At 43.5% G+C, this 24,217-nt stretch overlaps 2 protein-coding genes across 2 annotated transcripts; one reads left to right on the forward strand and one right to left on the reverse strand.

The window, feature by feature from the left end:
• Positions 1-5,246: 5,246 nt before the first annotated feature.
• Positions 5,247-7,724, reverse strand: c6h15orf40 (chromosome 6 C15orf40 homolog). Its single transcript, XM_041939650.1, has 4 exons — positions 7,410-7,724; positions 6,835-6,964; positions 6,625-6,752; positions 5,247-6,498 (listed from the first exon to the last, which is right to left on the reverse strand). The coding sequence occupies exons 1-4, from the start codon at positions 7,428-7,430 to the stop codon at positions 6,409-6,411; spliced, it is 369 nt and encodes a 122-aa protein (XP_041795584.1). The 5' UTR covers positions 7,431-7,724; the 3' UTR covers positions 5,247-6,408.
• A 1,334-nt stretch (positions 7,725-9,058) lies between these two features.
• Positions 9,059-22,673, forward strand: glsl (glutaminase like). Its single transcript, XM_041939408.1, has 21 exons — positions 9,059-9,187; positions 11,756-11,856; positions 13,864-13,913; positions 14,296-14,404; positions 14,738-14,861; positions 14,944-15,010; positions 15,108-15,220; positions 15,514-15,643; positions 15,930-15,997; positions 16,593-16,756; positions 17,027-17,085; positions 17,162-17,206; positions 17,286-17,344; positions 18,136-18,202; positions 18,278-18,328; positions 18,460-18,636; positions 19,027-19,158; positions 19,875-19,967; positions 20,056-20,117; positions 20,556-20,696; positions 21,990-22,673. The coding sequence occupies exons 1-21, from the start codon at positions 9,141-9,143 to the stop codon at positions 22,066-22,068; spliced, it is 1,938 nt and encodes a 645-aa protein (XP_041795342.1). The 5' UTR covers positions 9,059-9,140; the 3' UTR covers positions 22,069-22,673.
• Positions 22,674-24,217: the final 1,544 nt, after the last annotated feature.

The following is a 24,217-nucleotide window of genomic DNA, read 5'->3' on the forward strand; positions in this document are numbered from 1 at the left end:
GACCCACAGACAGACAGACAGACAGACAGACAGTCATACAGACCCACAGACAGACAGACAGACAGACAAACCCACAGACAGACAGACCATCAGACAGACAGACCCACAGACAGACAGACCCACAGACAGACAGACAAACCCACAGACAGACAGACCATCAGACAGACAGACCCACAGACAGACAGACCCACAGACGGACAGACAGACAGACAAACCCACAGACAGACAGACGGACACACCATCAGACAGTCCTACAGACCCACAGACAGACCCACAGACAGACAGACAGACCCACAGACAGACAGACCAACAGACAGACAGACAGACAGACCCATAGACAGACAGACAGACCAACAGACGGGCGGACGAACAGACAGACAGACAGATGGACAAACCCACAGACAGACAGACAGACCCACAGACAGACGGATGAACAGACAGACCCACAGACAGACAGACAAACCCACAGACAGACAGACAGACCCACAGACAGACAGACAGACCCACAGACAGACAGACCCACAGACAGACACTTCATAGTTCTAAACTGTTCTCATCTGAGACATCAGGATGTTTAGTGCTAATTAGCTACTGTTAGCATACTAAGTAATATGTTAATGTGTTTGTGAAGGTCTTCAGTGATCCCGGTCCTGCTCATCAGAGGAAGGTTGAATCAAAAGAAACTTGAAAACTGAGAGGCCTCTTCTGATGGTGGAGAGTCCCAGTATTTAACAACGGTCAGGTTATTATCACAGTCAGTGATAGCACCTGGTTCACAAGCGCTCCGGTTGTGTAATGACAGTCCTTACAATCACCTGAGGCCAGGTGTCAGCGACAGTCATTGGAGTCACCTGAGGCCAGGTGTGAACGACAGTCATTGGAGTCACCTCACACCTGAGGCCAGATGTGAACGACAGTCGTCACATGTTAGTCGTCATGAATGTTAAAGATTATACCTGCTAAACATCAGCATGTTACCATTGTCATCCTGAGCATATCACCATGCTAATATTAGCATTTAGCTCAAAGCAACTTTGTACTTAAGCCTCACTTGTGTTTCAGTTGTATATTTATGTAACAATATTACCTTTAATACAACAGAGACGATGTTTGTGGCTCTGCTTCGTGTCAGAGCTTTCTAAACACTCTGAAAGGAAACTGAATCCTGTGGCTGTGATGATAATTGATTTTTGTTGATATCTTTTTTTTTTTTTACTTTGTGATGATCGCAGACTTTTTGTTTGCTACCACAAACTGAGCGGATTGTTATCAGTAAACATCCGGCCTGCGGAGTCAGAGCTGCAGCATCTAAATCTTCCAGCTGTCAGCGAAGCATTAATGTGAGAATAAGAGCATTGTGCTGATGTGAAGCCGGTGGTGAATATACAGTGAAGAGGGAAAGTGGTCGCAGCATTAAAGCAGCGTGTTATGTCAGCGAGCTGTTTGAGGAGCTCGACTATAAATAAACCTGCAGAGAGAAGTGAGGTAAGAGGTTTAAAACCCGGCGCCTTGTTGTGCTCAGCTCCAGGCCATGATTTGATCTGATTGTCTCTTTATAGGATTAGCATGAAGAAATGTCCCCATAAAGTACCCCAGAGATCCCAGCCCCTCCACACACTCTGCTGACTCTTTGTTGAGAAAGTGAGGATGGAAGCTGTTGGTATTCACAGCAGAGAGAAGAGAATCTGCAGCAGGATGCAGCTCGTTTCTTCTTCTTCTGTGGGTGTTTGATCCTCCGATGGGCTCTGGGCCATTCTTCTTCTCTTTCTAATAACTCTATGGCAGACCACCAACTTGAACTCCTTTATAACAAGGAGTGGCTTAAAATAAGCAGCCGTGCTTGACTCTTGCATTTTATTTCCTATCTAAGGATTACTGTTTGTGCAGTTTGCCTGGATTTAATCAAGAGCTTTCTCTTCTTCAGTGCTTCCTCGGCAGGTAACTGGACCCTCAATGCCCCCAAAGGCCCAAGTGAAAGAAATATATCCCTCAAAAGCACACTTAAAGTATCATGACATTAAGGGGGTCTTACATGGAGTCCACAAGGATCCACAACTTGCTCATGAGCTCCTTTAAGTTTTACTTTGGAGTGTTTTTAGTTTTGATGATGGGAGGAGAGATGACACAAGTTTCCTTAACCAGACCAGTCTGTTCAGTCTCCTCCTGCCAGCCGTGGAGATGCTGCTGCCCCGGCAGACCACTCCCCTGAAGATGGCTGCTGCCACGGCAGAGTCAAAGAAGGTCCCCAACAGACCTGAGTCTCCTCCGCAGACCTTTGAGTCCTGCTTACTGGGGGAGATTCTCAAATTAAATTGGTTCTGGTCTAGTCTAAAATCCTAACCCTAACACAGCCAAACGTGGTAGCCAAATATGGACCTGAGCTGGGTCACATGTGGTCTTCAGGTGCCAGAACACGACAGTGTGTCCACATTCAGCTAAGACCCAGCTTTGTACCTGAGATGTGACTCATACTGCAGGCATTTCTCCATATTTGTCACTTTCTATTCATTCTGTGGTGTCTTTTTCAGCTCTGGCCGGTGAGACTTACTTACTTGTACTCATATTGAGGCTACGAGAGCCATTTGGAATGAGATGAAGAGTGACAGATGAGGCAGAGCTGAACAGAAGCATTTTCAGACATATCATTTCTGAAAGATTTCTTCAGTCATCTCAACCACAGAGAGACACAAAACAACCACAAAGAGACACAAAATAACCACAAAGAGACACAAAATAACCACAAAGAGACACAAAAACCACAGAGAGACACAAAGGGACACAAGACAACCACAAAGAGACACAAAGACACACAAAACAACCACAGAGAGACACAAAGAGTAACAAAACAACCACAAAGAGACACAAAAACCACAGAGAGACACAAAGGGACACAAAACAACCACAAAGAGACACAAAGGGACACAAAACAACCACAGAGAGACACAAAGAGACACAAAACAACCACAGAGAGACACAAAATAACCACAAAGAGACACAAAACAACCACAAAGAGACACAAAACAACCACAGATAGACACAAAGGGACACAAAACAACCACAAAGAGACACAAAATAACCACAAAGAGACACAAAACAACCACAAAGAGACACACATACCACAGAGAGACACAAAGGGACACAAAACAACCACAAAGAGACACAAAGACACACAAAACAACCACAGAGAGACACAAAATAACCACAAAGAGACACAAAGCAACCACAAAGAGACACAAAAACCACAGAGAGACACAAAGGGACACAAAACAACCACAAAGAGACACAAAGAGACACAAAACAACCACAGAGAGACACAAAATAACCACAAAGAGACACAAAGCAACCACAAAGAGACACAAAAACCACAGAGAGACACAAAGGGACACAAAACAACCACAAAGAGACACAAAGAGACACAAAACAACCACAAAGAGACACAAAACAACCACAAAGAGACACAAAACAACCACAGAGAGACACAAAATAACCACAAAGAGACACAAAAAACACAGAGAGACACAAAGGGACACAAAACAACCACAAAGAGACACAAAGAGACACAAAACAACCCCAAAGAGACACAAAACAACCACAAAGAGACACAAAACAACCACAGAGGGACACAAAGGGTGACAAAACAACCACAAAGAGACCCAAAACAACCACAGAGAGACACAAAACAACCACAAAGAGACACAAAAAACCACAGAGAGACACAAAGGGACACAAAACAACCCCAAAGAGACACAAAACAACCACAAAGAGACACAAAACAACCACAAAGAGACACAAAAAACCACAAAGAGACACAAAGAGACACAAAACAACCACAGAGAGACACAAAACAACCACAAAGAGACACAAAGAGACACAAAACAACCACACAGAGACAGGAAAAGAGGACAAGGTGCAGACTGACAACAAAGAGGCTCCGTCGTTTTGTGTCTCCTGCTCTCATGTGGGAGGGGTGTGGGGCCCTTTCCATGTTTGTGCCAGGGGCCCGTTGTCTGATGATCTGTCATGCATACGGGACCCTCGCCATCATTGGTGGGGGGCAACATGTTTGCTTATTTTAATCACTTCTGTCATTGTATTTTATTTTATTTTGCAGGATGCAACCTGGAACTCATTTTAAGACTCTTTTGACAGACTGAATCCTCACAAACTGACCAGAAAGAGATCTTCGAGCCCCCAACATGGAGCAGAGGGGATTAAGTTCATGAATCCCTTAAATTCAGGAGGGAAAATGTCCGTCCAGCCAGCAGAAGCTTAACACGTCATGTGAGCATCCTTCAGCCTGACAGGAGCTTCTGTGGACTCAGCAGCAGACGTAAAGCTGCTGATCCAGACTCACCATGAAAATGAGTTCAGTTAGCAGCAGAAACCAGGATAAAGACGCATTTGGTCCAACTTGAACACAAACTTCATGGTAATTCTTATATAATGTTCTTAGTGGCAGTAAAAACAAACTTCACTGTTTCCCAACAGTCGCTGACAAGCAGAAACTTTGTTGGAGCTGGAATCTGAAATCAGACTCAACAGTTGGAGGACGAAGCTTCATAAAGCTGTGATGTTTGATAGCGAGTCATTATCTGTCCAGGCTTTGATGTCAGCTCAGATGTTGATGATCCAGTGGAGCTCTCCATCTCTTTGAAGCTTGTTAGTTTTAACTCTGAGAACGCAGGCTCATTACCGCTCCACTAATTCATGGCAATCCTCTGATTCTGCGTCTGATGACTGACGCTAATGAGCTCTTTTACCCCTTTTCTCCAGAGACTTCTCACATGCTGAGAAGTGGCGTTCGCACTCAAGACTCTGGAAACGCTGCTGCATCACATGGGCCCCTGTGGACCTGCTGCTCCGGGCCCCGAGTGGCCCCGAGGGCCTTCCAGAGAGGTCAGGATGGATATGATATCTTTTCATTCAAGTCTTTTCTTAAAGCTGCACGCTCATAGTCCAGCCTGCTGCACCACTGTTTGATATTGTTTTATTGCTGTTTTATACGTGTACTTGGTGTTTGGTTGACAAGACTATTGTCCTCATTGTTTTATGATGAACACTTTCATGATTCCTGTTGTTAAGTAAATATAATAACTAATGATAGAATAATATATGATAGTATAACAGTCACAGGAAACATTTTTTTTGCACTGAGTACTTTTACTTTGAATATTATTTACCTGATTATACTTATATACCTTTACTACAGTGACATTTTCAAACTTTGATTATTACAATATGTGGTATTATTACTTTTACTAAAGTGAAGGATCGGACTACTTCGTCCACCCCTGCTGACAGAGTTGGACACACTGTACATGTTGTTGTGTATTGATACACTTTGAATTTTAAGCAAACAATTCAACAAATACAGAGAATTAATTGGGAGAATAAATGAACAATTCACGAATATTTTGGTCATCTGTTCATTAAATAAACACAATTAATGGCATTCAGGTGTTTTTGACTTGTACGTGTGTTATATCCATGTACTTTGTATGTACTTCATTACAGCTAAAAGTCCTGCATTAAAAACCTCAAGTATCTAAGTGTTGTCAGCCAAAAGTACTCATACAGCAGAATGGCTCCTAAACTGTGTAATTATATTTACAGATGCATGAACATGTGAAAAGCTTTGTAAAGGTGTAACTTAGGTTATCTACTACATGCAGCTGCTGTTTGGTCATTTAATCTATAATAATTAAATAAATTGTATTCAATTTGAATCTTCAGCTGTCAAATAATTGTAGCAGTAAAATATCTCCCTCTGAAATTTAGTTCAGATTATCAGTCAGACAGTAAAATACTTGGTTTCATTCGAGCAGCGGAGCCTCATAAGCTCAGTAAATCTTCTGTGTTGGAGGATAAACTCCTTCATAGCTGCTGCAAATGAAGTCAGTGATGAAAAGTTTCAGAAGTCCGTTCAGCGTCTCCTTCATCAGCTCCTTCTTCACTCAGCCGACATGAGCAGTGACACAGCGCCACCTGCTGCCTACAGGTGTTTTTACATACAATGTGTATTAATACTCATTTTAGATTTCCTTCTTGAGTTTTATTAAATTAATTTAAGTTTTTCTTCATCATTAAAATGTGACAGAAGTCATTTCCTTTCTGAATCTTGTTGGACTTCAGGTTTACCTTTAATTAAATCTAATCCTGGATACAAAACTTCACACAGAAAAGTTCAGATTTAATCATAGAGATTCACGATGTGTTTACTTTGAGCCGACACTCTTTTAACCAAACAGACATGATAGCGGTGGACATCCCGCCTGAAGCTCCAGCAGGTCCAGGGATGAAGGGACGTCCTGCCCGGGGTTAGTAGCCTCTTCCCACCTCCTCCATCCTCTGTCCTCTTGTGGGCCTGCAGCCTGTTTCAGCCTCCATCCACCTCCTCCGTCCTTCCTGTCATCCTGCAGCCTGTCTGAGCCTCCTCAACACCTCCTCTGGACTGAGGGAGGAGTCCACTCTGATGAGTTTGTCTCTGGACCTGGAGCCCTACAGGAGGTAAAATAAGGAAGAAGACAGACATTCAACATTGTTTGTTACATTACAAGAGAGAGGTGTGCTCAGTCTGAACACACCTATACGCTCTTGAAGTGAACATTAATATGTTTCAGGAACCTTGTCAAGAGATATGTGACTCTTCTTCAGCTCCAGGACTTCAGCCAGGTAGCGAATGAGCTCGGTGTTTGCTTCTCCGTCGGCTGGAGGTGCTGCGATGGCAACTGCCACCGCCTCCGCAGCAACTTCTGCAGGAGCAGAAGCAGAGAAGCGGTTAAAGGTGGGAAAGTCCAGGTGCAGCCCTGTTCTGATAAACAGTGTGGAGGTCACCTGTGATGCTGCTGTGTTTGGAGCCGGGCTTCGCGTGCACCGTTATGGTAACAGCACCACTTTTATCCTGGGTCACTGGACAAGACGCCTCCGCCTCTGCTGCTGCACCACCAGCCGGCTGTGCTCTCACCTGGTGAAACAGCATCAACTCACTTCATTCAAACTGTCAAACAAAAGTCTAAGCAGTCACACTGAGGTTTAGAAATGTGATACTCGACTTTGGGATAAAAAGTAAAAAGGTCCATTTAGACTGAAGACTTGTTCAGTCTCCATCATGGCTGCTGGCTGGTTGTCATGGATTACACTCATTTTAACTACTTTACTGTTTCTACTTTATCTGCTGGGATCAATAAGATTCTGTCTTCATCTATAACATCACATCATCGTTTATCAGCTGATTATATTTCCTTTTATGAATCAGCATCTGCAAAGTCGTATATGTAACAATATTTGCCTTGAAATGTTTTCTAGTGGTGCAGAAATACTCAGGTACCTTAAAGTAACGTTACTTTCACTTTACCTGTTCAGCATCTTGACTGAAAGGTAGAAAGAGAATCTAACGAGCTCTAACTCACCGCTTTCTCTTTTTTAGGCATTTGCCTTTTTCTGGAGTAACTTCTACACCGGAGAGCACCGGCCGACCGAGCAGGCGGCTCCGTGGACCGGGAGAGGACGGACCAGAGAGCACCGGGCAGAGGCGTCTCCGTGGACCGGGAGAGGACGGCTAACCTGCGGCTGAACACCTGGAAGACGTCTGATAAACGCTCTGACGTAACAACCTCAAATGACGGAAAAGATTTAAAAAAAACGTATAAAACTGACGCTAAAAGATAGCCCCGAACGAAAAGACATCCACCTGCTATTTGTTAGCTTGCTAGCTCCTAGCTTGCTAGCCGTTAGCAGGAATACGAGAAATGTCAACATTGTGATTTCCGCTTTTCAAAATAATCACTTCCGCTCTTCTTCGGAGTAAAAGCCTTGATGACAAATAGAAGACTTTAACGTTTTTTTCTTAGTTTTCAGTTGAAACATCTGATATGATAAAATCATTTAGAAATCACTTCGAAATTTAAAGTATTTCTTCAAAATATATATTATTTTATATTCTTCGTATACTTTTTCATATACTGGCAGTCACATCAACCCATTTGAGCTAAGAAAAATACCCAGACATGAAACATCCACTAGAAACACTGAACTACAATTAGATGTCTGAAAGTAGTTAAACAAAGGCTTTTGTCATATTGACTATAATATCTTCATATCTTGTTGAGTCATTCTGTGGGATTGAAAACTGGTGCATTTTTTCAGATGATTTAGATCACAGTTTTTTTTTCCATTTTTAATATAAGAGAATACTCATTACTGAGATCGAGGCCTATAAATGAAATAACACTATGCAGCATTGTGTGTCCTGTCCCAGGACAGAAAAGGCTAGTTATAGTCACCCTTACTGTCTCCAGTGGGAGAAGTTTGTCTTAAACATCGAGAGAACTCAGAAGCAGACCAAGATCTACCCACTGGACACACCAAGAGTAATGCACAATGCACACACACATACAGACACGGACACACACAAAAACACACACACAGATGCACACACACACTGCGTGTTAGCAGTGAAACACATTCACAATAAAAGAGTTTAGATTAAAATGCACTGCAGTGGAGCCTGGGGATCAGCCAGAGAAACAGAGATTATTTCTGAAGATCTTTTCACCACCATTGTCTCACAGTGGAGGCAGAAACCTAAAACAGAGACACCTCAAACCTCACTCAATATATAACATGTGAGGTAAGTATAAGTTGTAGAATTTTGGTGAACTGACCCTTTAATTCACCGTCATGTTTTAGTCTAAAACCCAAATTTGCATCCTCATAAATCACTGATAAATCTCTCGTTCTGTTGTCATGGGAACTCTTCTTTGTTTGATTGAATCTTTGTTATTTCACGTCAGTGCAACAGATGTGAGGCGTTTTCTTTGTGTTGTTGCTGTTCAGCCTCTGCATTATATATTTTGTCTTGTGGTTTCACATGTTTTCTGTGTTCTGGCATCACGGCAGAGACTAACTCTGTGTTCGGGCTCTTCTTAAAGTGTGTGCGGCAGCTGTGTGGACCACAGCGGCAAAGCAGGGAGTGTCTGCAGGCGCTGACGGGTTTCTCCTCCTCTCTGAACCGTCCCATTCATTAAGGAAAGTTTATAGCCTGCAGACACACCGAGGGAGCCAGCTGCTTCACTAACCGCCTGGTCGTACATGAAAACACGTCTCAGAGTGTACCTGGACTGACACACCTGAAAGCTTCGATGGAGAACAGCCAGAACCAGGAGGCGGAGGACAGCCCTTACCTGTGGTGAGAAAGATTCACCTAAGGTTTATTCTGTGTTCGTTGTTTTATTCTGTCTGTCTCTGAACAATCCTCAAACCTCTGCCATGTAGTGAAGCTGCCATAAAGCTGGAAACACTCCAGGTTTACATTCCTGCTGCTGGCGACGGGCTGAGACGTGGCAGAGCTTTCAGACATGAGCAGAGACAGAAAGAGCAGGAAAAGACAGTGAGGACGGCTGCTGTCTCACAGAGTCTGACTCAGTGTGGACCTCATATGTGAACCTCCTCATGGTGCTTCAGTGTGCTGGTCCCAGTTCAGGTTGCTGCTGTTGTTGGGGGAGAAATGTGTCATATACGGTATATGTGTGTGTGTGTGTGTGTGTGTACACACTGAGCTGCTGGAAGATTTGTTGAACCTCCTTTTGAAAGACTCTGCAGTTCCAGACCACTGATGTTTGGTTCAGACGGGTTTACTGTTCACTGTTTTAGACGTACGCATGCACGAGTTAAACCCAAGCTTAAATGACAGAGAGGAATCTGAGTGAAAAAATAGGCTAACCATTTAACGTTCATTTGAAATGTAGCTCTCTAAAATCATATTTTAACTTGTGTTGACAATTTGTGGGTGACTACATTACTCCTAATGAGGCGTTAGCTAGTTTGAGTTTGAATGTAAATGTTTTGTTGAGTCTCCACAGTGGTTAAATGAATGTTAATAAGCTAACGTTAGCTAGCTACCTTCACACTGTCAGCCTGTCCTTTGTAACGCCCTGAAAACCAGCTATAACTAGCTGGTTATCTCCTGCATGAATGCATGAATTCTATCAATAGTAATGAGCATAAAGATTTCATTCATTCATGAAGTTTAATGTCTGCTTGACGTCTAACAACCAGGACTGGAACTGGCTCCTGGGAGAACACCTGGTGTTGTCTCTTGTTTCTCATTGTCAGTTTGATGAGGACGCTGTCTCCTGGTTCAGAGAACGTGGATTCCTCACCCTGCCCCTGTAGCTGTACTAGTGTCTTGTCTTGTCTCTGCTTGGCAGCTTCATCTGCTTGCCTGATTTCTTCTTTGTCTGACCTGTTTGGGTCTAAGTTCTCTTCATCATCAGCTCTGGTGGGTCTGAACTGACTCCAGGTGACTCCATGGCCAGGTACATCATCAGAGACAGGAGGGGATCTTCCTGCCTCTCAGCCTGTCGTTACTCTGGCCATAATGTGGACTAGATGTTACTGGAATAAAATCATATTCATCACAGAACTGTCTGAACTCCTCTGAAACACTTATACACTTAAATACTTATATTACAAAGGTAGCTATTAGCTTTTCTATCATCTGGCTGTTTGTCACAGGTAGGTGTAGGATATCTGAGCACCTGTAGTAGTAGTCTGCCACGACCCGATAGGACAGATCTACACCTTCTTTAGTCATGGTCTGGAAGGTAATACAGTCGCCGTTAGTGGCTCTTTCCTCTGAGTGCTTTCCTTTCTTTCCTGTGAATTTCTCGACCCCCACGCTGACGACCAGTCAGTTTGGGGGTCATTTCACCAACCGTTGGTGACCACTGTGAATCCTGGAGGGAATCACAGTGCTGTTACCTCTGGTCACCTTGAAGAAGTCCCTGACTGTCTCAGGTATTTTCCATTCATCAACTGGCCTCACTACCTGGAGCTGGTGGTCTGTGGCTGTGTGGTCCCTGATCTCTTGGATCTTCTATGGTGTAGCTGGGCTTCCTGTGCTTGGCAGAAGGCATACCTCCCAACGGGAGTGATGAAAGTGGTTAATGCTGTACTTGTGCAGGGGAATCTGGAAAAGTCCACTGGCAGCATCTACTGATGTGAACACTTTAGACCCAGAGAGCCATGGCATGATTTCCTTCGGAAAATGGGAAGAAGTGCAAGAAAAGTGCAAATGAATACAGTCATGAATACATGAATACATTTACCACGTACCATTTCTTTTGTCAGAGTGCTGAGTGCCACTCTGACCTCAGTTCTGGACGGTTTCAGGGACGCTTGTTGCTTCTTGTGCCCTGTTTCCTTTCATATGTTGCTCCCTTCGCACCTCTTAGTGTTAACATTAGCCACCTGCAGCTCCAGTGTGTTGGACTGGAGGATAGTTTGTTTAGCCACCCCCCCCTCGGATTGATGCACTTGCTGGACAACTTGTGCTAGAGGCAAGCCATCGGTGAGTTGGAACTTCTGAGACAACTCCTTGTCTCCTTGATGTCGACAAACACTCTGTCGTAGATGTGTTCATCCTGTCTGCCGCTCACACAGAGGCTTTATGCATGCTTCTTTCCTCTTTAGGAGCAGAATATATATATATATATATATATATATATATATATATATATATATATATATATATATGTATGCTGTATATATTATTGATGCTGCCTGTCACACCAAATTTTCCCAGCTGGGGATTAATAAAGTTTATCTTATATTATCTTTTATATATATACAGTATATGTGTGTGTGTACATACATATATATATGTGTGTGTGTGTGTGTGTGTGTGTGTGACATAGAAATGTTATTTAAAGTACAGAAACTGTATTTTTCAAGTTGTTCTCGTTTGTGTCTGCAGCTTCCAGAGAACGCCGTCTCTCAGACGCAAGTGGAGGAAACGTTACGGAGGCCTGGACGGCAACAAGCTGCTGGAGCCCAATAAAGACCCAGACATGACAGGTCTGCCGCACACACTTTAAGAAGAGCCTGAACACAGAGTTAGTCTCTGCCGTGATGCCAGAACACAGAAAACATGTGAAACCACAAGACAAAATATATAATGCAGAGGCTGAACAGCAACAACACAAAGAAAACGCCTCACATCTGTTGCACTGACGTGAAATAACAAAGATTCAATCAAACAAAAAAGAGTTCCCATGACAACAGAACGAGAGATTTATCAGTGATTTATGAGGATGCAAATTTGGGTTTTAGACTAAAACATGACGGTGAATTAAAGGGTCAGTTCACCAAAATTCTACAACTTATACTTACCTCACATGTTATATATTGAGTGAGGTTTGAGGTGTCTCTGTTTTAGGTTTCTGCCTCCACTGTGAGACAATGGTGGTGAAAAGATCTCCAGAAATAATCTCTGTTTCTCTGGCTGATCCCCAGGCTCCACTGCAGAGCATTTTAATCTAAACTCTTTTATTGTGAATGTGTTTCACTGCTAACAGTTTTCATTTTGTTAACTTCATTTTTTATTTGTACTTTTTTTCACTCCTATTTTTACTTTACCAAAGCGTTTGAGAACTGTGTGTGTGTGTGTGTGTGTGTGTGTGTGTGTGTGTGTCTGTGTGTGTGTGTGTGTTTGTGTGTTTGTGTAAAACCCTGTGATTAGTGGTCAGTGAAGTATCCTTCAGTGGGTGGAGTCTGCTGGTATCTAAAAGTAGCTGCTGCCCTCTCATCACCACAGAGCTGCTGATTGGCTGAAGCGAGCGTCGTGACTCCACCTCTAAATCTATTTTCCTACTTTTATTTTCCACCGAAATGCCGAGACTGTGATCTACGGACTAACTATAGAAAACAAACCATGACACACAGAGCGCTGGTACTCAGTGAGGCTCAGCTGTTCTCCTGGTTCTGTTCTCCTGACTCTGTTCTCCTGGCTCGCTCTGTTCTCCAGGCTCGCTCTGTTCTCCTGACTCTGTTCTCCTGACTCTGTTCTCCTGACTCTGTTCTCCTGGTTCTGTTCTCCTGACTCGCTCTGTTCTCCTGGCTCGCTCTGTTCTCCTGACTCTGTTCTCCTGGTTCTGTTCTCCTGACTCTGTTCTCCTGACTCTGTTCTCCTGGTTCTGTTCTCCTGGTTCTGTTCTCCTGGCTCTGATGTGTCTCACGCTCTGCTGGATGGAATCAGGTTCAGTGTGTAGACTGGATTTTAGAAGCAGCTCGTAGTGTCAGTAAAAACAGAAAAGACAGAAATGTATCATCATCACCAAGAAGAACCGACGTAACCACAGTCACATGGTACAGATGCTGCCTTCAAGAGCAGCTCATCAGGTCCGATTCTCAACAACTCAAGTTCACAGCGTGCTCAAATCTCAACGGGAGATGGTTGATTAGTCTCTGACCATAAGAATGTTTACTGGTCTCGCTGGTGTTCTTTGGGTTTTTGATTGGTCTGACTGGTGTTCTTTGGGTTTTTGACTGGTCTGACTGGTGCTGTTTGGGTTTTTGACTGGTCTGACTGGTGTTCTTTGGGTTTTTGAATGGCCTGACTGGTGTTCTTTGGGTTTTTGACTGGTCTGACTGGTGCTGTTTGGGTTTTTGACTGGTCTGACTGGTGTTCTTTGGGTTTTTGAATGGCCTGACTGGTGTTCTTTGGGTTTTTGACTGGTCTGACTGGTGCTGTTTGGGTTTTTGACTGGTCTGACTGGTGTTCTTTGGGTTTTTGAATGGTCTGACTGGTGTTCTTTGGGTTTTGAATGGTCTGACTGGTGTTCTTTGGGTTTTTGACTGGTCTGGCTGGTGTTCTTTGGGTTTTTGATTGGTCTGACTGGTGCTCTTTGAGTTGCTGTCAGGTTAACAGAGTGTTTGGAGGCTCCTCTCAGCCTTCATGTCAGACACTGTCCTCTGGTCAGCTGATTAAAGTTTAGACTTCTCTTTAACATGAGAGCACCACACAGCAGAGCTTAAAGCAGCAGAGGACTGAAGGAGTTTTTCTTCTGTTCTCGTCTCTGGCAGATGATGGAGGGACGACAGACGAGAGCCGGCAGAGGAGCTCTGAGAACCAGGTAGACCTGCCTCAACGTGTCACACTCATCATGTTGTGTTTTCAAAGACTTGGTCTCCTCCCTGACAGAGTGAGGCAGGCGGGACAGACAGTTCTTCTGTCCTCAGTCTGAACAGAAACCTTTGATCTGATTTACAGACACCTAAAGGTGCCTGACTCAATGAGTGGAACTAAAAACATTTACTCAAGTACTGTACTCTTTGTGTTCCACCATATCTCAGAGGAAAAGTTTTTCAGTGTGGTATTGGTACTTTTGAGGATGTGGATACTTCCTCCGCCACTGCAACACTTAGATAATCCAGGTGTTTATTATAGTTCAGCAAATTAGAAAAGGGGATAAAAAGGTAATTTTCCATCTGTGTTTGTTTTATGTTGTTTTCAAGGTTTCAGTGCTCCGCCCAGCTCCCAGGAGCCTGACCCAGAACCAGGTCCAGACTGCAGTACAGAGTCCTGTCCAAAAGCCCATCAGCCTCATCAGTCCTGGACCTGCAGGTACAAGTGGGTCTTCAGGCCCAGGAAACATCAACTTTGTGTTTTGTTCTTCAGTTTGTGGAATTCCATCAAATTTGGTACAAAAGTTCGACTGATCAGATTTCAGTGGTCAAAGGTCAAAGGTCACTGTAACTTCCCCCAACACGTCTTTGACCATAACTCAAGAGTTCATATGTTAATTATGACCAAATTTCACTCAAGAGGCTAAAAAGATGAAGTGATGACAGCTTCAGTGTGACATCATAATGATAGATGGATGTAAACTGTGGCTGATTGGTTGTCAGAGGCAAACAACCATGAGGTGATAATTCCAGTTTCTGATTTCATGTGTAGTGGTCCCAGTGTCAGCCAGTAACGGCTGCCTGAAGCCTCAGGCTGCGGTCCAGCCGGAGGACAGAGGCCTCTCCCCCTCCCAGCCCCGGTTTCCCCCCCAGCAGAGTCCATCCAGACGCAGGGGGTGAGTGTTCCCGTCACCCCTCCAACATCAGCTGTCAACTGAATTCACCATCAACACTGCAGTAACTCCTCTGTTGTTTCAGGGCTGCTGATGTTCTGTTTGACAGCTACAGTACAGATGGAAGAATGAACGTCAGCCAGTTCTTTGAGGTATTTTCACACGTACACAAACAGTGATGCAGTGTTTGTGTGTATTATTGTTGGGGAGTTGAAGGAACACTGTGGGTTTGTTTGTTTTCTCTGTCAGGCCATCTGGAGCTCCGGTCTGCACAGGTCTGACCCTCGGCTCAGAGAATGTTTCTTCCACCTGAGGAAACTCCAGGACAATGAGGGATTAGTGGACAGAGACACCTTCCACAGGTCCTTATTATATTCCAATCCTGTTTTCAGCATTTGAACCAAACCATGTAGAAAATATAAATCTACCTCCAACGTTTTGCAGATGACTCACTGCTTTATCTCCAGCTGAAGTATGACAATCAGACCACCTGTGGTCATGTTTCTGGAACTGATCATCTTATCATGGATTGCAGGATTCTGGCTTTGGTTGTATTTAGTGATGTTTTCATGTTTTTGGTCATGACTGTTGTCCTAATGATGTGTTTTGATTGTGATGGTGGTGTTGATTCTGTGCTGTGTCTTTCCTGCTGTAGGTGTGTGACAGGATTTGTCTCTCTGATCCTGAAAGCTCTGCAGGGACGATTTGTCATCCCGGATTTTTCCACCTTCACTGAAGAAACTCAGAAATTGTTTTCAAGGTGTCGTCAGCTGTCTTCTGTCCAGGTGACTCTCTCCTATCCTGCACCAAATCCCGTGTAGCTGAGTTAACTGCCCGAAATGTAAACTGGTGGACTTTTGACCAGATGGTTTTTAGTAGAAACCAAAGAAAAGAAAATCTGGGTCAGAAATAAAACTGTTAGGACCTTCTCACCCCCTTAAAGACTGTGTGGGAGCCTATGTGAATGAATGTTGGGATTATTTTTAGTAAAATAAACACTTTGATGATGCTGCCAGCGAAATGGTAAATCAACCCAAACAACCTTTTCCTGTTTTGTATTTGTTGAATCAGGAGAAAGAGAAGGAGAGCGTGGAAAGCACTAAGTGGAGTGTCTCAATCTGCACTGTGGATGGACAGAGGTATGTCCATCATACAGCTCAGTGCTGACACCACAACATCTTTGTTTCATACACAGAGCTATACACAATACTCCAGAATATATCTGCTCTACCATTCAAAAACAGTCCCATTGATATTAATTGTTTTTTTAAATAAACTTTATTCCGCAAGTCATCTTTATGGCCACTTAGCCAGCAGAGTGTAGATGAGCTAGACCCAATATAGACACCGTGTTATAGTCCAGATAAGAGTTAGTAACCAGACTCACTCAAACCTACACAGAGCTTGAGTATTTCCTTTAGATTAGTGGAACTTGCACCAGTGTAACTATTCAGCAACAGGTCTGTATTTCCATTTAGACCAACTTTCATGCAGCATAATGCGGTAACTTTAACAGGACAATTAGGAACGGATCAAAACAAGGCTTTGTATGAAAATATGACCAGTTATACTTATTGAACAGAGGGATTTAGAAATAAAGGCCTGTCCCTAATCCTAGCCTGCTTTACATAAAGACATCTGAAGTAAATAAAGGCCCAGGTGACTATTTGAGGAAACATGATATACTGTAAATGGGATCTGTCTCCACTGTCTGTCTGTCTGTCTGTCTGTCAGGCTGTCTCTGGGTGACTGGGCCGGCTCTCTGGTTCTGGGTGAGCTGTCATGGCCGCTGGTGTACGGCGTGGCAGTGGACCTGCTGGGCTCTGACTTTGTCCACAGATACGTTGGCATGGAGGGGTATTCCAGATACGATTCTCCATTCACACTGACTAAAAAAGGTCCAGGTCACCCCTGTCTTACACTCTTGGGATCAGTCTGTTGTCTAATATACATATATGTACACATAAATATGTCTAGTTTTTCTTTCACCCAATTTCAGTCTGAGATTTGAGCTTTCAGAGTTAAGACTTGATGTTATTTAAAATGTTGAAACATTGCTCACATGACGAGAGCATGTGCTGACTCTGCCCTCTCTGACCTCTGACCTCTGACCTCTCACCCTGTACAGCAGAGGGCACTAACACTTTGATTAAAATGCCTGTTTGCAGGACTTCCTCACAGCCCGCTCACTGAGACAGGAGCCATCGTTACTACATCTTTACTACAGGTAACCCGCTCATCCATCCATCCATCTGTTAGCAGTGATGTCAGTTCCTCTGATGCTGTATACTGTGTGTCTCCAGCTGGCAGGGAGGCTGAGTGCCGAGGAAGAGGAGAAGTATGACTCAGTAAGTGACACAGACAGAGGACAGACTATAGAAACGTCCTTTCAGAATGAGACTTACTGTTTGTGTTTTTGTACTTTAGGTCCTGAACGTCATCCGGAGGCTCTGCAACAAGGAACACGCCAGCTTAAACTGCAGCAGGTACTGATGCTGCTGACGGAACTGCAGTGATACTACGTATAGGTTATTGTTTTAAAGGATGAGTCTGATGATGCTCCCTATTTATCCAGACTCAAACCACCAGTGAATGCTAACTGCTAACAGTTCTGTGAATCACAGGCTGATAGATCTTCTTCCTCTGAGCTCCAATAAAACTCATCAGTCATCGCCATGAACACACACACTGCAGTTTATTCTGACTCTCTCTCTCTCTCTCACACACACACACACACCGTCCTGCTGCCACAAACACTCACTACAGCACCAAATGTGGATTCATCCGCCGCTAAAAATAGTCCCAACAAATAGCTCGATTTCCTCCTGTTTGTCTAATAAAAACCACAGTGAGCAGCTGTTTGAGCTGTTTACGTTTGTGTGTGTCTCAGTGTGTGTGTGTGTGTGTGTTTGTGTGTGTGTGTGTCTGTTTATCTGTGTGTGTCTGTGTCTGTGTGTGTGTGTCTCTCTCTGTGTATGTGTCTGTGTGTGTGTGTCTCTCTCTCTCTGTGTGTGTCTGTGTGTCTCTGTGTGTGTGTGTTTGTGTCTCTGTGTGTGTGTGTGTGTGCGTGTGTGTCTGTGTCTGTGTGTGTGTTTGTGTCTGTGTGTGTGTGTGTGTTTGTCTTTGTGTGTGTGTTTGTGTCTGTGTGTGTCTCAGTGTGTGTGTGTGTGTGTATATGTCTGTGTGTGTGTGCCTCTGTGTGTGTGTATGTGTCTCAGTGTCTGTGCGTGTGTGTGTGTGCAGGCAGTAAAGTGTCTGTGTTGTTGTTGATGTTCAGTTTTCAGAGCAGCAGGCAGACCAGTGTGAGGCTTCACTCTCTGTCCTTCTACCTGCAGGAGAAAAAGGTAACGATCCTCAGAGATGAAAGCTCCTCCTCAGTGTTTCCTCTTCCTGTTTCTAACTCGTCTCTCGTCTGTCAGTGTTTTCCAGAGAAGACCGACATCAATGCTGCTTTGGATCTAATGCTGCAGGTACAGCACCTTCACTTCCTGCAGATGCACACAGTCGCAGTAGAAACGTCTTAAACTCTCTAAGCTCACACAAACAGGTACATGAGTTCCGCTTATCTGCGTATGACGGCCGTGTCTCTCCTGTCTGACAGTGCGCCTCAACAGAGATCACCTGCGAATCAGGAGCTGCCATGGCCGCTTCGTTAGCCAATGGGGGGCTCTGTCCGTTGTCAGGTGACCAGGTGCTGTCACCGGCGGCAACACGGAGTATGCTGTCCATGATGCAGGTGGCAGGGATGAAGGATTACTCCACGACCTTCCACTACAAGGTCCTGCCTCTAAGCTGCTGGAGTTATTAAAGTGTTTTTTATCACAGAATTAAAGCCTGTTTGTCTTCCTGCTGTTTTACTGTAACGTCTGTTCAGTCTGTTCACCTTAAATCTTACTTTGACGAAGTTTTGACTAGTTTGATTTATGACATCACAGCTAGTTTCTACTCTTTTAAAGAGCTCAAAGATAAGTGACCGGATGTTTTCAATGAGTAATATTTTATTAATTTATTTCTGCTCACAGCCAGTGAATCTGAAAAAAAGCTTCAATCTGTCATTGCAGTTATGAATGGAGACGATGTAAATCAGTCCTTCATGTCTCTTCTATGAGGACCTCCACCTGTGTGGCAGAGTCATGTGATTGTTTCTTAAATGTTTTTTTTGTTGCAGACATCGATACCTGCCGTGTCCAGCAGTCACGGCTCCCTGCTGGCGGTGGTTCCTGGTGTTTTGGGTCTGATGGCGTTCTCTCCAGGGTTAGATGCCTGTGGAAACAGCTGGAGGGCCGTCCACTTCTGCCAGGTCTCACCTGTCTCTAAAAACAGGCGGCGAGACATAGATTGTTCACCTACCAAGTGACACGATCATCAAAGTGTTCGATTTTTACTCCATGTTTGTTCTGTGTCTAACATGAAGGGTCGGACTGAGTGAGATATTCAGTTTATCATGCAAATGAGGTTACACAGTGTAAGATTTAGCTCTAGAGAGATGGGTGGAGATGATGTAGGGTAGTGATAGAGATGATGTAGAAATACCGATGGGTGGAGATAATGTAGGGTAATGATGGGTGGACATGCTGCAGGATGGAGATGGATGAAGATGATATAGGATAGAGATGGATGAAGATGATATAGGTTGGAGATGGGTGGAGATGATGTAGGATGGAGATGGGTGGAGATGATGTAGGGTAGTGATGGGTGGACATGCTGCAGGATAGAGATGGATGAAGATGATGTAGGATGGAAATGGATGAAGATGATGTAGGATAGAGATGGATGGGGGGGTGTAGGATGGAGATGATGTAGGATGGAGATGGATGGAGTTGATGTAGGATGGAGATGGATGGAGATGATGTAGGATGGAGATGGATGGGGGGGTGTAGGATGGAGATGATGTAGGATGGAGATGGATGGAGTTGATGTAGGATGGAGATGGATGGAGATGATGTAGGATGGAGATGGATGGAGATGCAGGTTTTGCTCCTTCAGTGACAGTTAGATGTTTGTTTGTGGTTGTAGGAGCTGATATCAACATTTCAGCTGCACAGTTTTGACATCAGGACTCCGTTCAGGCAGATTCTGGCCTACAGACACTGGAAGACTGAGTCTGAGGTCAGTGCTGCGTCTCTATTCTGATCCCAGACCAGTTAATGTCAGAGTTCTTCTATGTGATGAGTATGAAGCTTCCTCTCCTCTGCAGGGATATCACATCATGAACGTCCTGCTGGCAGCTTTTAAAGGAGACGTCCAGGCGCTGAGGAGGTAAACTCTGACGTCCGATTTAATATTCCAACATTAAATAAACACTTTAATACTGATTATTAGTAAAGATGATAGACAACACAAACTGCCAGTACTTAAAAAATACTTGTTGGAATGTTTTGACACAACAAATTATTTTAAGATACATAAGATAAGATAAGATAAGATAAGATAAGATAAGCTTTATTTATGCCATGCTGGGGAAATTTAGAGCTTTGAAGTAAGTTACCTTCAGTTATTGTCTGTTACCTTCGGTTACCGTCGGTTACCTTCGGTTCCAGCAGCAGTAACAGACGTTCTGTGCAGACTGTTGAGGTTCTTGTAGTTGACCAGAAAACTCATCAGTATTTTAATTTTGTGTCGAAATTAAAAATCAAAATGGACGAGTGAGTTTTTCTGCCCGTCTGACAGAATTTCTTCTTCTGTGGTTGTCTGCAGGTACTTCCTCTCTGGAGTGGATGTTAACGCTGTCGACTATGACGGCAGGTCCGCTCTGCATGTGGCGGCTGCCGAAGGTCACACGGAGGTCATCCGTTTCCTGCTGCAGAACGCCGGAGCGAACGCCGCCCTGCAGGACAGGTGAGACTTTACCTGCCGAACGCGGTCTGTAACCATGACGATGCAGGTGACTGAGTGTCAGACTGGAGGCTGGAGTTCACATTTTAACAGAGAAACTGAATGTAGAGCACACGAGGATGAGGATGAGGATGAAGATCAACAGTTAACACTCACAGTCATTAAAGCCAGATTTCCTTCAGAAGTTTTAATTGAAATGTTCTTTGACGTTCAGCCATGAAGATGCTCAGTTATCAGTAACTGAGTACATTTACTCAAGTATTGAGTACATTATGAGTTACTGTATACTTCTACTTCATTTCTGAGGGATGTACTGTACTTTTTACTTCAGATATAGTTAATAGTAGCTTCTCATATTTAGATATTTTTGCTTTTAGAAAATACGACACAGACTCAAAGGATCAAGCAGCGGCTCTTTGGGGCTTCTTGTCACTTTTCAGGGAAGTTTGAGTTTTGAACATTGTTTCCATCAGATGCTTTAATGTAAACGATCGTTTGAGGCCAAATGATCCAATTTTCAACAAACAGAAGCTGAATCATCTGACGACCCCTCAGATTGACCCCCAGGTTTGGCCCACTGGCCTAGACTAACTAACTGTATATGATGTAGGTGAAAGTAGCTCCACCTGCAGCAGCTCCACCTGCAGCAGCTCCACCTGCAGCAGCTCCAACAGTAACATGCTGCTCTAATATTGATGCTTCAGTAACAACAATCTAATAATATCAAATAGAATCAGAGATCAGGAGACATTTTACTGCACAGACAGTACTTTTACTGCATGAATCTGACAATACTGCTGTACTTTTATTGCATGAAGCTGATAATACTGCTGTACTTTTCCTGCATGAAGCTGATAATACTGCTGTACTTTTCCTGCATGAAGCTGATAATACTGCTGTACTTTTACTGCATGAAGCTGATAATACTGCTGTACTTTTACTGCATGAAGCTGATTATACTGCTGTACTTTTACTCATGTAGGATTGTCAGTGAATAAGGTTTACTTGTGGTGGAGTATTTTTAGATTGCTGTCTGGGTACTTTTACTTCAGAAACAGAAGTACCAGCAGCGTCTCTATGAAACAGCCCACATTCACTGGATGAGAAACACCAAAATAACTGACTGGTTTTTCTAACAGATTTCTGACAGTCAGTGAGCGGGTGGAGGAGCTGGTGGAGGAGCTGGAGGCTCGTAGACCTCCTCAGGTGGAACACCTGTGTGTGATTTACCTCTAATCCTTCGGTTACTTTCACCTTTGCAGGGGCAGTGTGTGATGTAGTTTTGTCTGTCACCAGGTGGGGGAGCTCTCCTCTGCAGGAGGCCAGGAGGCACAACCAGGAGGCTGCAGTCCAGCTGCTTCAGAGCGCCATCTGATGAGCCTTAATGTGACCTTTGACCTCTTCATGAAGTTATCTGGATGAGTTTGATGAAAAACAGGAAGCTCTTCAGGTCTGGAACATGTGAAGAAACATTCCAGGTTTGGTTTCAGTGTAACTTCACTGAATCGGGCCGTTCATGTTCCAGGAGGAGAAGTGGCTTCATCACCGTGTCACAGCTGACCTGCTGTAAAGACTTGAACTGGTCTCCTGTGATCGGTTTTCCTTCACTTTGTCTCCGGACTGAAAGCTCTAGCAGCTGCTCCTCTCTGAAAAGTGAGAACCGGTTTCCTCCTGTTCACACTTCCTTCACATATGTTCATCAAGTTATCATTTAAAAACAAGCGTACAGAATATAAAACCAACAGCTGCTTCAATAATTAATATGACTGCATTTCCAGGAGGATGACACAAACCTGAAAAGCATCATCAGAGCTGTTTGGAAAAGCCCATTAAACACTGGGTCTGATTGATGAATCTCAGATGAAATCCTCTGTGGAAACATTTCTTCATTTGATGCTCAAATCAAAAATGATGTTCAAAGGCATAAAGTTCTCGTTTAAAACATCCCGTAAACTCTCGGTATCTTGTTACTCTCAACAATAAACAGCTTTTCCTCTTTTCTGCTGCTTCGTCTGTCTGATGTCACTGTTCACCTCAATAATACAAAGAAATCAATTCAGCTTCAGAAGAGGAGCTCAGATCTTTAGACTAGATTAGACTTTATTATCACTGCACAGAGAGCACAAGTACAGACAGTACAACGTGCTGCAGCGTGGCCTGTCAGCAGAGGAGCAGAGGACTCTGGAATAAACAGTAAGAGGAAGACATGAACCGAGTGAATTGAACTGCAGGAAGAGAAGAACTGGAGACTCATTTTTCTGCAAATCATCGAACAAACATGAAACTTAAGATAACTAAACAAAGTTTAAATGTTAACAGTACACCGGTCAACCAGTGCTCAACATCAAAAATTAGTACAGCTCAGTTTGGAACATTATTTTCATGTGTTACGCCGTGGATGGCAGCAGTTTGACTCGCGGTTTGAAGCACACGGCATATGAGGCAGCAGAGATAAACTTGACTGCAGAACCGGAAGAGGAAACCGGACGTGACCCTGGGGGTGATCACCTGAGCCCACAGGGGTTCACTGATTGGCTCCTTCTACGAAGCCCAATGCAGCAACTCTTTTTTTTCTATTTGTCCTTTTCTCCATTTTAACCACTTTTAACAGTCGTTGTTGCATATAAATCAATTTCAATGAATTATTAATATATTTCTAAATAAAATCAATTATTTATTCCAAAATAAAATTAACTACTTTTAGAATTTTTACTGACTTTTTTCAATATTCGTATAAAATAATGCATAAAATATATCCAGTGAAGAAAACCTTAGAGAGATTTAAGACTGATATTGAGTATTCTTGTGCTTTCTGTGGAACCAGGAAGAAACAATTTGCCATCTGTTTTATCACTGTGTGTACACTTGAATATTTTGGACAGATGTTCAAATTTCAATCAACAGGAAAACTGAACAAACAACCCGTATAAAAGAAAAATAACTTTTTATCTGTTCCGAAGAAAATGAGAGGGGAAAAGACTTTACCTTTGTCGTACAACTACTTCTCCTTCTAGGAAAATTTCATATTCAGAAGAAGAAATGGACTGACTCGAAACCCAGCTTTGATCATTTTCTATTATTGCACGACTGTCAGCGGCCTGAAGAGCAAGAAAGCTCAGAAAACTAACTCTGTTTGGTACTACGAGACTGATGATCATTATATTCTTGAGTACCCTGGGTATCTTCTACCATCTCTTTAGTTTGTGGAACTTTGTTTTGATTCTGTGCTCTGTTTTCAACCCCCCCTGCCGGAAACAGTGATGTGCCGTATTGTAAATGTTAATTGTGCGTCTACGTTTATATGTCTATGCCAAAGACGTGCTCGCGGAAAAAAAGCTCAAATACTGCTTCCGGTTCACCTTGTAATAATACAGATATCCCAGCATTTTTGTACTTTGATGTAGCATAGATTGGATTCTTCGTGTTTATCTGGGAATATAAAAATCTATAATAGGAAAGTAACACAAAATCCAGTTTTATGGCGGTAGTTCAATGGAAAACGGCTCTTGTGTGTTTGTTTTAAA

Source organism: Chelmon rostratus, chromosome 6, assembly GCF_017976325.1.
Source record: "Chelmon rostratus isolate fCheRos1 chromosome 6, fCheRos1.pri, whole genome shotgun sequence".
Taxonomy (NCBI): Eukaryota; Metazoa; Chordata; class Actinopteri; order Chaetodontiformes; family Chaetodontidae; genus Chelmon; species Chelmon rostratus.